Source organism: Saccoglossus kowalevskii, chromosome 8 (genome assembly GCF_978046115.1).
Source record: "Saccoglossus kowalevskii chromosome 8, keSacKowa6.1, whole genome shotgun sequence".
Taxonomy (NCBI): domain Eukaryota; kingdom Metazoa; phylum Hemichordata; class Enteropneusta; family Harrimaniidae; genus Saccoglossus; species Saccoglossus kowalevskii.
The window spans coordinates 17,329,134-17,344,498 of record NC_140648.1 but is presented as its reverse complement, the minus strand read 5'-3'; the positions used below and the strand labels follow the sequence as shown (position 1 = coordinate 17,344,498).

General features: G+C 33.5%; 1 protein-coding gene across 1 annotated transcript; it reads right to left on the bottom strand.

Annotated features, from left to right (window-relative positions):
- Positions 1–2,870: 2,870 nt before the first annotated feature.
- LOC102806855 (lipopolysaccharide-induced tumor necrosis factor-alpha factor homolog) lies at positions 2,871–15,207 on the bottom strand. Its single transcript, XM_006814603.3, has 5 exons — positions 15,068–15,207; positions 10,885–10,975; positions 7,303–7,326; positions 5,105–5,456; positions 2,871–4,974 (listed from the first exon to the last, which is right to left on the bottom strand). Exons 2-5 carry the CDS (start codon positions 10,952–10,954, stop codon positions 4,866–4,868), a joined length of 555 nt encoding a protein of 184 aa, XP_006814666.1. The 5' UTR covers positions 10,955–10,975; positions 15,068–15,207; the 3' UTR covers positions 2,871–4,865.
- Between the last annotated feature and the right edge of the window lie 158 nt (positions 15,208–15,365).

The following is a 15,365-nucleotide window of genomic DNA, read 5'->3' as shown; positions in this document are numbered from 1 at the left end:
TATGGTCTGTTGCACAACATTAATTGTGTGTAATAAATGGTTGATTTTTTTTTCACTTGATTAAATAGTTGTTTTAATTTCCCTCAAATATGTTGCCTAGGCATAAACAAGAAAAGATTGACAACAATACGAATAATGGGGGGTTGTTGTCAAATTGGCGTCTACATGTGGTATAGAGAATCGCACGAGTTATAGTGTTCATTATTGTAAACGGCACAGTTGTGGTCAGTAACTTGCGAACGTACACTAATGCTGATTAATGATTTTTTTCCACGAGAAAGAACTACTGAAGAATTCAGCATCGCCCATATACCCCAGGGACAATGCTTTGTACCGTACTCGGCGTTGCATTGAGTTTTATTGTATAGAGTTTATTGTACGGTTTGGTATTGGTCTATTGCTAAAGTTGTACCGTCTATACATAGAACAAACTTACAAGATACGCGAGATTTACAAAAAACAAAACAAAAACAGATTGGCTAAAACAATGCATGTGTATGAAATAGTTACAAGAGTAGTGGTTTACAATCTGCATAAAGACAATGAGACAAGCGTGGGTGTATGAGAACAATCGGAAGACCAGGACAGTAGATCACATGACGAGGTTTTTCAAGTAACGTCTGCTCAAAATAACTCCCCGACAACTCGTGGTGTTCCCTACTAATACATTGGCTGCTCAATCAATTTAAAGTAGTTGGCGAAGACAACATAATTCTTCATCAACAAAATACTTTCCACTATATCACTGATACAAATTAATTGAAAGGTATGACGTACGTATGTTTATGTGCTCATTGACTCATTCAATTTATTTTTTAGTAATTGTGGCCAGTAATAACAAGGTGTGACTCTCATTACTGAAAGCAATCAAACACAAGCTGGTGTAAGCCATGTTTGATAAGTTCCACTAATTGATATACAAACACAAGCTGTTGTAAGCCATGTTTGATAAGTTTCACCAATTGATATACAAACACAATCTGATGCAAGCCGTGTTTGATAAGTTCCACCAATTGATATACAAACACAATCTGTTGTAAGCCATGTTTGATAAGTTCCACTAATTGATATACAAACACAAGCTGTTGTAAACCATGTTTGGTAAGTTCCACCAATTATATGCAAACACAATCTGTTGCAAGCCATGTTTGATAAGTTCCACCAATTGATATACAAACACAAGCTGTTGTAAGCCATGTTTGGTAAGTTCCACCAATTATATGCAAACACAATCTGTTGCAAGCCATGTTTGATAAGTTCCACCAATTGATATACAAACACAATCTGTTGCAAGCCGTGTTTGATAAGTTCCACCAATTGATATACAAACACAAGCTGTTGTAAACCATGTTTGATAAGTTCCACCAATTGATATACAAACACAAGCTGTTGCAAGCCATGTTTGATAAGTTCCACCAATTGATATACAAACACAATCTGTTGCAAGCCATGTTTGATAAGTTCCACCAATTGATATACAAACACAAGCTGTTGTAAACCATGTTTGATAAGTTCCACCAATTGATATACAAACACAATCTGTTGCAAGCCATGTTTGATAAGTTCCACCAATTGATATACAAACACAAGCTGTTGTAAGCCATGTTTGGTAAGTTCCACCAATTATATGCAAACACAATCTGTTGCAAGCCATGTTTGATAAGTTCCACCAATTGATATACAAACACAAGCTGTTGTAAACCATGTTTGATAAGTTCCACCAATTGATATACAAACACAAGCTGTTGTAAGCCATGTTTGGTAAGTTCCACCAATTATATGCAAACACAATCTGTTGCAAGCCATGTTTGATAAGTTCCACCAATTGATATACAAACACAAGCTGTTGTAAACCATGTTTGATAAGTTCCACCAATTGATATACAAACACAAGCTGTTGTAAGCCATGTTTGATAAGTTCCACCAATTGATATACAAAACACAAGCTGTTGCAAGCCATGTTTGATAAGTTCCACCAATTGATATACAAACACAATCTGTTGTAAACAATGTTTGATAAGTTCCACCAATTGATATACAAACACAAGCTGTTGTAAGCCATGTTTGATAAGTTCCACCAATTGATATACAAACACAAGCTGTTGTAAGCCATGTTTGATAAGTTCCACCAATTGATATACAAAACACAAGCTGTTGCAAGCCATGTTTGATAAGTTCCACCAATTGATATACAAACACAAGCTGTTGTAAACCATGTTTGATAAGTTCCACCAATTGATATACAAACACAAGCTGTTGTAAGCCATGTTTGATAAGTTCCACCAATTGATATACAAACACAAGCTGTTGTAAGCCATGTTTGATAAGTTCCACCAATTGATATACAAACACAAGCTGTTGTAAACCATGTTTGGTAAGTTCCACTAATTGATATACAAACACAAGCTGTTTGAAGTTCCACGAATTGGTATGTAAATCCAAGCTGTGATGAACCAAACTGTCCATGTAGTATGCTAGTACTCTGCTAAATTTCCTGAAATTATTTCCAGGTTCTTTATGACAGCTATATATTATAGCATATCCAGGACATATAATATACACTCATTGATTCAACCTGCTTTTATAATAGCAAAAAAACGGGTGATCTGGACAATTTTCCAACTAAGTTGCTGAATGCATGTACAACGTAAATTCAACATTGAATGCAAAAACAACAGCTAGGCTAAACAGTGTTAAGTTTAGGTTTGATATATTTCAAATACTACCATAATCATCTAAATTGAACTATCTGTTTTTTGATAAAACAATCTGTTATTGCTTTAGTAATTCAATCAGCAACTTCAGAAATAATCACATACATATTACATTGATCTACCTTGACATTCCTTTGTATTGATGAGAAATAAAACTTATTAAGTATTTCTGTTTATTGCACACATTATCTAACTACAAAATACAGCAAAAATAAAATACAACATGTAATGGACGTGAGAATATATAATACTGCTGTGAGTGATAAGTACAAATCATATGACGTTCATATTCACAGATCATAATAAGGTTAGTTTCGCTAATAAACATGTAGCAGGTGGAAAACGAATGGTGTTGGCCTAACAGGTGACTTTTTTACTACATCTAAATTACTACATGCACAATTAGATCAGGAATAATTAAAATAAAAACATAGAAAAATCATGCATCAATTAACATGAAAAAATGGAAAATTAACGACTACAGGCTGTGATTTTAGTTATTTAGACAAAATGGCCATCAATTTGACAAATATGATCAAATCACAAAAAAATATGAGTATAGCGTATGTGGACATGTGAAAAATATAAATACAGTAAATAACAGAGAGTGAAAGCTTACAGAATATACATACATTGTCAAAAACACAATGTACAGTAACAATTGATCATTAAAATTTCCCGGTTTGTGACCTTAAATGCTTACAAATTCACAACCATAAACAGAGAGTATAAATTATAAATAGATTAGGAAATTTGCATCATGTGAACACTTCATCATATCCCACATGAAATTATAACAATCAGAGAAGTCAGATTTTTGAAAAACTAGATGAAGGCAATGTGAAAATATGATTGCAAACATTATTAAACTGGACTACCAGGAATCCAATGTTAAGTATGATAATTTTAACACAAATCATGTTTTAATCTTGTGGGGTCAGCAAGCAATAAATAAGTTTTAGGTTTTCTGGTTTATAGTTTGTGTCATACAATGACAAATGTTGGTGTATTTCTAGTCCCATTTAATATGCAGTTTTGGGCAGATATTTAAAGGGGCACCTTCCAGTTAAGATTAATTTCACAACAAATTTACTTTCTGGATTAAAATAACAATGGATAACAAAAGATAGATTAACACTGTAAACAACATAAACAATAGTGTCCCATGATTCTTTGGTGCAATCCATGGGATTGAGCGGTTCCCCTTTAAATAGAGCAGCTTCAGTTTTGTACTGAATATGTTGACTTTGTATTGTAAGTTTAAGTTTAATAAAATATGGAAAACCAATTGTTCATTTCTACACACTATGAAGCAGGAAAATATAATAGGCCATTTTCAGGATATCCTAAAAGTAACATATCATGGTAGTTTTCACAAACATATACAATTGGGGCATCTTAAAGCGTTGTTTTTTTCATTATAATAATATTTAAATATTGTGTCCAAATCTGTGTGGAATAAGATGTATCTAAATAAAAAATGCTTGAAATTAAATGGAATGTTTCTCAAAGTTTTCAAAGTCACTGAGAAACCTGGGTACCTCACTGAGAAACCTGGGTACATCTTTGAAAAACCTGGGTACCTCACTGAGAAACCTGGGTACATCTTTGAAAAACCTGGGTACCTCACTGAGAAACCTTGGTACCTCATGAGAAACCTTGCTACCTCACTGAGAAACCTGGGTACCTCCCTGAGAAACCTGGCTACATCACTGAGAAACCTGGGTACACCATTGAGAAACCTGGGTGCCTTATTGAGAAACCTGCGTACATCACTGAGAACCATGGGTACCTCACTGAGAAACATGTGTACCATGGTACCTCCCTGAGTACCCTGGCTAACTCACTGAGAAACCTGGGTGCACCACTGAGAAACCTGGGTACATCATTGAAAAATCAGGGTACCTCACTGAGAAACCTGGGTACCTCACAGAGAAACCTGGGTACCTCACAGAGAAACCTGGGTACCTCACTGAGAAACATGGGTACCTCACTGAGTAATCTGACTACCTGAAAATGCTTAGAGCAAACATTGCTTAGGACTAGACAAATGTTGTTCGGTGTGTAAAACTAATGGCCTTGAAGCGACCATAGTTACCATAGCAGCCTCTTCCTCATCTGTTCATATTTAAAGATGGTGTTCGATGGTCATTACATTCTTGAACATTTTCCCAAGACTGACTGGCAACTTGGACACCTATGCACGCAATCTTTGAAGTCGTCCATGCAAAATGGAATCAGACAACATCCAGCATCACACCTGATGATAAAGTAGAAATTTAATATTCTTTAGGTAAGATGGCACATGAACATGAACAAACCAATTACAAGACAGTAAATAACACAAGGAATCCAGGCACATGAACTAAAAGTATACAGAATTGGCTTACCCTACAAAACAGCATATAGCACAAGCAATCCAGGCACACGTGCCAACTTCAAAGGAGGTTTCAGAAACAATGCTTTTCTGGCAGTAGGGGCATGTCATCGCTACTGGCTGATTGTTGAGTTGAACAACAACTGATGTAGCAGTCAATGGTTGTGGTGCAATAACAACTGTCTGTGATGTATGTTGGTAATGTGCACCTCCTGATGGAGGGGGCTGCTGTGTGTATGGCATTCCACTCGGTGGTGGGGCATGCCCACTGATGATAGGCTGGGGATACGTTCCTGCTTGAGGTGGTTGTTCATGCATACCAGGTGGCGGTACGTAATATCCTGGTTGAACTGGGTCAGTAGGACCTAAATAATCATAAACATAGTAGAAAATCTAATGCACTGAATATAAACGTCCATAAATTGTGAAGGTGTTGTTAATCACAAGCTGAGGTCACAATATCTGATACTGGGAAAGCTGTCAACACTGTAATTCAAGGTTCTATGTTGTAGATAATATAAAGAGGGGGGGGGGCAAGGGTTATTTTCGTTCAACGTAATTGCAATATTTTTTTGTTCGTACAACGTAAATTAAAACAATAAATTCCGTAATTCTGTAATCACAGGCTAGACGTACAACGTAATCAATCAAATATTGTTTTCGTACACTGTAAAAATGTGTCATTTTTCTCGGTACGTGCAAGAATTTACATCCAAATAAAAAAATCGTAAAGAAAAATCCAAGGAAATGACATTTTCTTTACATTTCTTCTTTTCTAGGTTTTCTTTCTTACTTTCCCGTGAAATGTAAAATAACCTTTATTTTCTCTGTAAACTGTAAACATTAAATTTTCACTGTAAACTGTAAAAACGTCTTTGTTTCCTTGTAAATTGTAAAAAGCCCCTTTTTATTTACCGTATTAAACTGTACCAGCTACCCCCCCTCCTTGCCCCCCTCTATAAAGCTATAATTTCTGCTCGTTATTAGTGTAGTTAGCGATTCCAATGGTCAGCAATCGTCATTTGAACTGAATCAAATAATTTTCGGACCTCGATTTGCCAACGTAGAACGAGACAATTACACTGTACAAACATGATTAACATAATCTGGCTTGACCTATTAGGTAAAAGCTTTTGTATAAAACATTGAGTGCTGCAGCGCTACCAAAATCATTCACTCACGGTGAAACTATTAATATTGTATTTTACTTGCATTTCAACAAATCAATGAATTGATTTTTTGCAATGTATAATTATGACTTGGGTAATAATAATAATAATAACGCATTTAACATCTTGCCTGTGAAATAGCGTGTTTGTCTTAGATGAAACTTGTACTATAAAATTAAAAACAATGCATATAACATTAAAATCACTATTATTTAGTGTATAGTAATTTTTAATATGGACTAGAACCAAAAGAAAGCCTTCACTCATGCATGACGTCTAAATTAGTGCGACACCTAAACAGAAATAGGTTCATGACCCCTACTTTTTTTTCTTTTCTTTTTAAAAAATTTAGTTTTGTTTCATTATCTTGATTCGCCTTAAAAAAAACAGTTGCATTTTGCATCACTGAACCAATCATATTTTAAAGTTTTGAGTTCCAACATAATATCAAGTTTATCTCGATGACCCCAATTTTTTTAAATATGACAAATTATGCGTAATTCCATCATCAGCAGAGCTTTCATTAAACCTTGAATAACCTTCGAGAATAACATTTATTAGTAAAAACAATATACATGTATGCATACTAGTGAAAATAAAAACAAAAAATTACTTTTTTCACAATTGAATTACACTCATCTGATTTGCACTGTGAGATTAAAGCGGTCATCACGAATACGGGCAATCAATATTAGTATAAAATTTATAAATAATGAATCTTCCAAACATTCTACATTTGAACGCAGTGAAATAATATTTGACCACATGTTCACTACCGGTATTTCATTTCAAATTTGACTTTCAATATGCAAATGAGTGTTGTAAATATTCAAAAATTGAAGGCAAAGTCATAGCAACCAATGCTGGTAATATTCCAATGAATAGTGCAATAAGTTTATTTCGAAGGCTTCTGTAGGCATCATTGGTTATTGCCTCTTTAAATATCGCCTTGATCTAAGATACTCTGGTAATAGTTTTACGAATACACATCTAGACAAAGTCATCACAGATTCTATAAATAACATTTTTCAGAATAACTCACCAGGTGGGTATGGTGTCTTTTCACCTGTAAACAAATAAATATAACGAATGATTACAAAGTACACCAGTCTGATAAAAATTGGATACAAATCGGATTTTAAGCAGATTCAAACTTTAGCCATTAATTTGTACTGAAGCAATATTGAAATGATGTTGATAATATATCATAGATAACATAGCTCAAATTGTCAAATCAAGTCTCATCTCGTAGATAGCGAGACTGGTGCTACGACCTTCTGACATGAGATAGGCGGTTTGTAATAAAATAATAAAACATGTATTACCACATTCATACTGAAATCAAAGAAAGCTTAGAAAGAACTCCCGTGTGCTGAGAGTATTGAAGAGACATTAAAAATTAATTCAAAATTACTTGTACATGAGATATTGATGGAAAAGCTGAAAACTAATTATGTACATCAGGTAACTAATATGAACAGAACAGAACAAAAAAATTGTGAATTATTATGCTAATTAGAAAATTAATATTAATCAAAATTAATCAGGCCTGTCTATTGTCCTAGAGCATTTATGTACCAAATTTTATTCAAATGTGATGATCAGTAATTGAGATATCAGTGTTAATTAATTATGTTAATTAGGTGATTAATAAGAATAAATATTTACCAAAAACTAATTGGGTTTCTGCATAGTTCTCTTTAAAAGTTTCATTAAAATCCAATTTGTGGTTCTTTATATATCAGTGGAACATTATGCAAATTAGGTAATTAATATCCAATTAAACTAATCAGGTGTCTGCATAATCCTAGAAGATCTATGTAGCAAGTCTCATTGAAATATGATGATTACTACTTGATATAACAAAAGCTGAAAATTAATTAATTATGCAAATTAGATAATAAATATGTACTCATATTACCCTAAAAACTATCAAGTCTGTGCAGTGTCTTATGACATCTATGTACCAAGTGTCATTGAAATGTGATGATTACTACTTGAAATATCAAAAGCTGAAAATTAATTAATTATGCAAATTAGCTAATTAATATGTACTCATATTACTCTAAAAACTATCAGGTCTGTGCAGTGTCCTATGACATCTATGTACCAAGTGTCATTGAAATGTGATGATTACTACTTGAAATATCAGAAGCTGAAAATTAATTAACTATGCAAATTAGCTAATTAATATATACTGATGTTACTCTAAAAACTATCAGGTCTGTGCAGTGTCCTATGACATCTATGTACCAAGTGTCATTGAAATGTGATGATTACTACTTGAAATATCAAAAGCTGAAAATTAATTAACTATGCAAATTAGCTAATTAATATATACTGATGTTACCCTAAAAACTATCAGGTCTGTGCAGTGTCCTATGACATCTATGTACCAAATTTCATTGAAATGTGATGATTACTACTTGAAATATCAAAAGCTGAAAATTAATTAATTATGCTAATTAGGTAATTAATATGTACTCGTATTACCCTAAAAACTATCAGGTCTGTGCAGTGTCATATGACATCTATGTACCAAGTGTCATTGAAATGTGATGATTACTACTTGAAATATCAAAAGCTGAAAATTAATTAATTATGCAAATTAGATAATAAATATGTACTCATATTACCCTAAAAACTATCAAGTCTGTGCAGTGTCCTATGACATCTATGTACCAAGTGTCATTGAAATGTGATGATTAATACTTGAAATATCAAAAGCTGAAAATTAATTAATTATGCAAATTAGCTAATTAATATGTACTCATATTACCCTAAAAACTATCAGGTCTGTGCAGTGTCCTATGACATCTATGTACCAAGTGTCATTGAAATGTGATGATTACTACTTGAAATATCAAAAGCTGAAAATTAATTAATTATGCAAATTAGCTTATTAATATATACTGATATTACCCTAAAAAGTATCAGGTTTGTGCAGTGTCCTATGACATCTATGTACCAAGTTTTATTGAAATATGATGATTAGTACTTGAGATATCAGTGGAAAAGCCGAAAATTGATTAATCATTATGCAAATTAGGTAATTAATATTGCACCGATTTTTACCCAAAACTAATCAAATCTGCGCATTAGTTTGGAGCATCTGTGTGCCAAGTTTCATCAAAATCCAATGAGTGGTTCTTTAGATATCAGTGGAACAGTCATGGAACAGCTAAATATCAGCTAATTATCATGCAAATTAGGTAATTAATATGCATGGATTTTTACCAAAACCTAATCAAATCTGCACATTGACCCAGAGCATCTATGCACCAAGTTTCATCAAAAATTGATGTATGGTTCTTGAGATATCAGTGGAACAGACGGACACACATACACACACACACGCACATACAGACACACTAACTGCAAAGACTCCCTTTTTGTGCTTCGCACACAGGAGTTAAAAATGTAATACATCGAAAATGTACAGAAAATGTAGTTATCGTGATCCGTCATATCCTGAGCATCTATTTTGATCCACCTGGACATTCCAGTATTCTAATTACCTCGGCATGCGCATTCAAATTTGTCTGAGTTGGAACGCTTATGCGAGAGCGAGATTGAAATGGGATCTTGGTATTACAAACCCCAAGTAATGTACCTCTGACTGTAGTTATAATTTGTAGATTGTAGCTCACATTTCAGATTACAGCTCACATTTTAGATTACAGCTAATATTTTAGATTGTGGCTCACATTTTAAATTGTAGCTAATATTTCACATGGTAGCTGATATTTCACATGGTAGCTAATATTTCATATCATAGCTCACATTTCAGATGGTAGCTAATATTTCAGATTGTATCTAATATTTCAGATGGTAGCTAATATTTCAGATTGTGGCTAATATTTCAGATTGTGGCTAATATTTCAGATTGTGACTACTATTTCATATCATAGCTCACATTTCAGATGGTAGCTAATATTTCAGATTGTGGCTAATATTTCATATCATAGCTCACATTTCAGATGGTAGGTAAGATTTCAGATTGTGACTAATATTTCATATTATAGCTCACATTTCAGATGGTAGGTAAGATTTCAGATTGTGGCTAATATTTTATATTGTAGCTCACATATCAGATGGTAGCTAATATTTCATATCATAGCTAACATTTCAGATTGTGGCTAATATTTCAGATGGTAGCTAACATTTCAGATTGTGGCTAATATTTCATATTATAGCTCACATTTCAGATGGTAGCTAATATTTCATATCATAGCTAACATTTCAGATTGTGGCTAATATTTCATATCATAGCTCATATTTCAGATGGTAGCTAATATTTCAGATTGTGGCTAATATTTCATATCATAGCTCATATTTCAGATGGTAGCTAATATTTCAGATTGTGGCTAATATTTCATATCATAGCTCACATTTCAGATGGTAGCTAATATTTCATATCATAGCTCATATTTCAGATGGTAACTAATATTTCATATCATAGCTCATATTTCAGATGGTAGCTAATATTTCATATTATAGCTCATATTTCAGATTGTGGCTAACAATTCAGATTGTAGCTAACTAAATGTAAGGCACAGATATAGATATTGGATTAAATTAATTTATTTTGTGACCAAGAGGGGTAGGATAGATTTATACTCACCAGTCCCTGGGTAAGGGGGTGGTGGTTGATCAGCCATATTTGGGTAAGGTGGTGGTGGTTGATCAGCCATATTTGAAAGATAAAAATATTCCTGTAAAAATAAATAACATTGTCAAGCATAATATACAGATATAAATTATTTATATTCATAAAACACTTCAAATCTACACTGCATGATATAGAATATATATGAGAAATTTCTGTATTTGTTTTTCTTACCGGTATTTATGATTGGGGTTACATTTTTACACAATTAAAAGTTGGTTTTGCTCAAAAATATAAAAGTGAATCTATACTGTATCTGCTCTATAATAGGAGCACATCTCTGACTGAATTACATGTACATTTAACCAAAAGTTACATTTAATGTACAGTGCGTCATTCAAATATGACCTATTTTGACACTTTTGTCATTTACGCAGTACACGCTATTAATTCAGTAAATACGGAATTTGTTTTTTTCTTGGGATCAAATTTGTGTCATTGGAAATATCAGGGAAAAATTAAAATTTAAGAATCACTCTGAAAGGAAGTAGAACTTCTGAGCAAATTACTGAACAAGCAACATCATACCAAAATTATGTGTATTCTAGAAGCAAGTTTTCGTTTATATATACACCATCTGTGTCTGTACCTGGCAAAGCATCAAGTGAGTAATAAAAAACTAACAAAAAACAACCATACGTTCAAGTCGATTTATTGAAATTAATTTACATAATATAAAAAAATTAACTAAGTAATTTACATATTGTATTTAAAGTTAAGAACCAAAGATGATAATGCAGTATAACTGTTGACAGCCATTCATGGCTATCTATAATAGATAAATGCTAAAATGCATGTGCATATATACATATAACAGTGACAATATTTTGTATGAAGATCTGCTTATGTTATCATCCAGGTTTTATTCTGCCATATGTGGACGTTCAAATAATGTTCTCAAAATTGCTGCATCGTTTTCCACAGACAATAGTTTAACCTACTGTAGTTGTCCGGGTAAGTGCCCATCTCCCAATTTTGATACAATAAAGAAATTGAGGTCATGTCCGGTCATACGCCCAGGGGGTCTTTTTTACACTTGTAATAACAAAAATAACAAAAATCTATTTTTGTTGTTGTTGTATTAACAGTTGACTTCCTTGCAGTCTGTTGTGATTCTTGAAACTTGAAAAATAAATGTCAATTGTGTAAAACGAGGGGTGAACGCGAAATAGCCGTGACAGCAAAATAGGTAATTTCGCATTCTGCCTTCTGTTTATTTAATTTACCGTAAATTAATGAAACGGCAATGTTGCAATATTGTAGCAACCCGTTCCTGGGAGAGTGTTTGAGAGCATGTTATTTTGGCTTATAAAATATTTAGTAGCAGCTTGCGAATCCATAGCTAGGGCCAGCAATTTTGCAATGTCACGCTGATGATTTGACCTCTATGATGGAACACTAGTAGTGATGACATTCTTAGCCAATCAGTACAGCAGATGCTTAAAGATCAAAGATCATAGAGCAGAGTCGTTTGCACGCGATCCAATTTTTCTTTGTTTCTTTTTTGTGATTAGACATGCCAAGCTGACAGACAGTGAAATTGTGTGCGACGACATCGACAAACCTCAAGATGAATCTGTAGGGATTTTGTTGGATGGCGACAGTGATGCCAACTTGGACTTGGAGGGTTTTGACGTAGGCGAAGATGGCACTAAACATGCAAATAGAGATTTTCAAACAACTATGAACTTTCGTAATTTTGACTGTGTAAATTCATAAATTATTATTGTTCGTGTACAGTATGACTGTTGATCCGTTATTTTTCAAAACTGGAAATAATTTTATGCAGTTTAACCCCTGACATTTTAGTTCATTTTGAGTTAACACGTATTGGGAGTGTTTGTGGCGTGGAAATCCTAATTCAAATGATTCCTCACTGTCGATTTTTATTATTTCTGGTTTATCTGTCACATTATAAGCAATAAATTATTTTTGTTTTACTTCTAATGTCGCATATTGTTCATTTATTTCCGTTGCATGTTTTCATTTGCCATTCTATTCCCTGCCACAGTTCAATCTGCGTGTTGTCAATTTTTGCAAATTTTTGTTTTTTTGCAGGGGGTGTCAAGGCATACGCCCATCCCTATTTTTTGACAATTTTCAATGTTCAGGACCTTGGGCGCTTACCCGGACAACTACGGTATAAAAGTAATTAAAACATAATTACTACTTATTTTCAGCCCACAAAAACCCTGAATTATGTTACTACCACCAGATATATTGGCGAATTTTATCGAATGAAGGGTTACACTTTTAATTATGACTAGCATGCTCAGTGAAGGCAACATTCATCCAGGTTATTGGTAGTGGTACAATTTAATGAAGATTGCAAATTAATGTTGATAAATTTTACAGAAAATTAATAGTCAGTTTTCATGCATTATTTGAGTGTGTCCAAATCGTACCTGTATGTGGATGACACTCACATAATGTGGGTCACATAATTATATGTCAATTTCACTATCTATTGCCCCACTGATCTCTTACCCATGTACCGATTGAAGATGCAGTCAATATTTGTATTATTATACTGAATAAAAAAAAACATTTTGTAAAAGGCAGTTATGCAAGATCTTTCATTTTTTAATGACAATATCTATAAGCTGTTTCATCACACTTCTAATCGTTTGTATGTATTTATATTCCATAATTCTTTCCAAAATTACTGTCACATTTATGATTCTTGTAGTTATAAACTAGCTTTAGTCGACTGTCTAACATTTCAGAAACTGTGATGTTTACACATGACAAACACACAAAAATAACATGTAAATCGTTGCCCACCCCAACAGACTTATAAATCACCATAAGAAATACAAAGAAATGAGGTAACTAATAAATAAACTGGTATAACTGAGAATATAAAAACACTCTCTTCTCTCACAGTAGGCATTTTCAATGAAAAATTATCATGGTTTTACTAGCTTAGCAAAAACATATCTTCAATGTTCGACGAATCATGCAAATCGGAACAAACTGGATCATATAGATGCATGTATGTGCTTGCATTACATTGCTGAACTGTTTCAATTTCTATAATTTCTATTATATCTCAAACAAGGATAAGGCCCTGTATCAGGACTTGGTTTTTCCACCCCATAGATTTCCATGCAAATGACTTAAGCAACCAACCAAAAAACCACATGACTAAAACGAGGGGGGGCAAGGGTTATTTTCATTCAACGTAATTGCAATATTTTTTTGTTCGTACAACGTAAATTGAAAAAATAAATTCCGTAATTCTGTAATCACAGGCTAGACGTACAACGTAATCAATCAAGTATTTTTTTCGTACACTGTAAAAATGTGTCATTTTTCTCGGTACGTACAAGAATTTCCATCCAAATAAAAAAAGGTCTTAAAGAATAATCCAGGGAAATTACATTTTCGAAACTGCAAAATTCAATTTTCACTGTAAACTGTAAAAACTTTTTTTTTTTCCTTGTAAATTGTAAAAAGCCCTTTTTATTTCCCGTAAAACTGTACCAGCTACCCCCTTGCCCAGCCTCTAGAATGTTGGGCCCTTGTGACTAGATGTAGGTCAGTGTAATATATTATATGCATCACCTGTGTACCTCAGTCTAACAATACACTATGTCTGACTCACAATCACATGAGGGCTGAAAATCCCAATAAATCGATCAGTGCTATTTTTATTACCCCCCTCCACCCCGATTTTAGTATTTGAAATCCGGAAAGAAAATAGTACTGATCAATTTATTTTCATCCCTCAAGAAATTCGAGACCTGTACTACGTCCATGGCCAGACTAACATTAACAATAGCATTAGCAGGGCAATCGATGGGGAATAATAATAATTCACCACCCCGTATATGGAATACGAGTCTGAGATCAAGTCCCTTTACAAGAAAAAGGGGTGATGGTCGATCGTCGCAATGCGACGTGTTCGATATGGTCTCATACGTCATGTAACAATTAAATGTTTACATGAGATTCGAACGTACGGTACATGGCACCATATCCGAGCATATCCGGCTCCGACGACAAGGTCCCCGCCGCCCCCTACGGTCACCGACCTCTTGAACACAAAAAAAAGACCTAAGAGTGCAATGACCTCTTGCCTCAAGCGTCAATGATTATCAGTATATATATATATATATATATATATATGCCCTACCTTAGTCCAAAGTCCACAAATCTCTGCTAGAGTGGTTGATACTGTAATCTGGAAATTCAATCAGAATAGAATGAATTTGAATCGCTTATCACTTTGTAAATAACAACAAATTGACAGTAAATGAAACACTCGTCTCGTCTTTGATTGTTTTCCTCCTCTTCCAGGCAACTTTAAATTTACTTTAAAAATTCATTTTACATGAGCTAATACTTTTTTGTTGATGTTAATGAAATATTTATTATACTGAGATTATTAGTATCTGGGGATAATAAGATGATAAATTTATGAAGTACAATTG

Bases quoted from the DNA above. Each gene is read 5' to 3' on its own strand.
- LOC102806855 (XM_006814603.3), bottom strand. From the start codon at position 10,954: ATGGCTGATCAACCACCACCACCTTACCCAAATATGGCTGATCAACCA. The intron at 7,327-10,884 runs GTGAGTATAAAT...ATTTGTTTACAG, and splicing joins ACCCCCTTACCCAGGGACTG to GTGAAAAGACACCATACCCA. The intron at 5,457-7,302 runs GTGAGTTATTCT...ATGATTATTTAG, and splicing joins AAAGACACCATACCCACCTG to GTCCTACTGACCCAGTTCAA.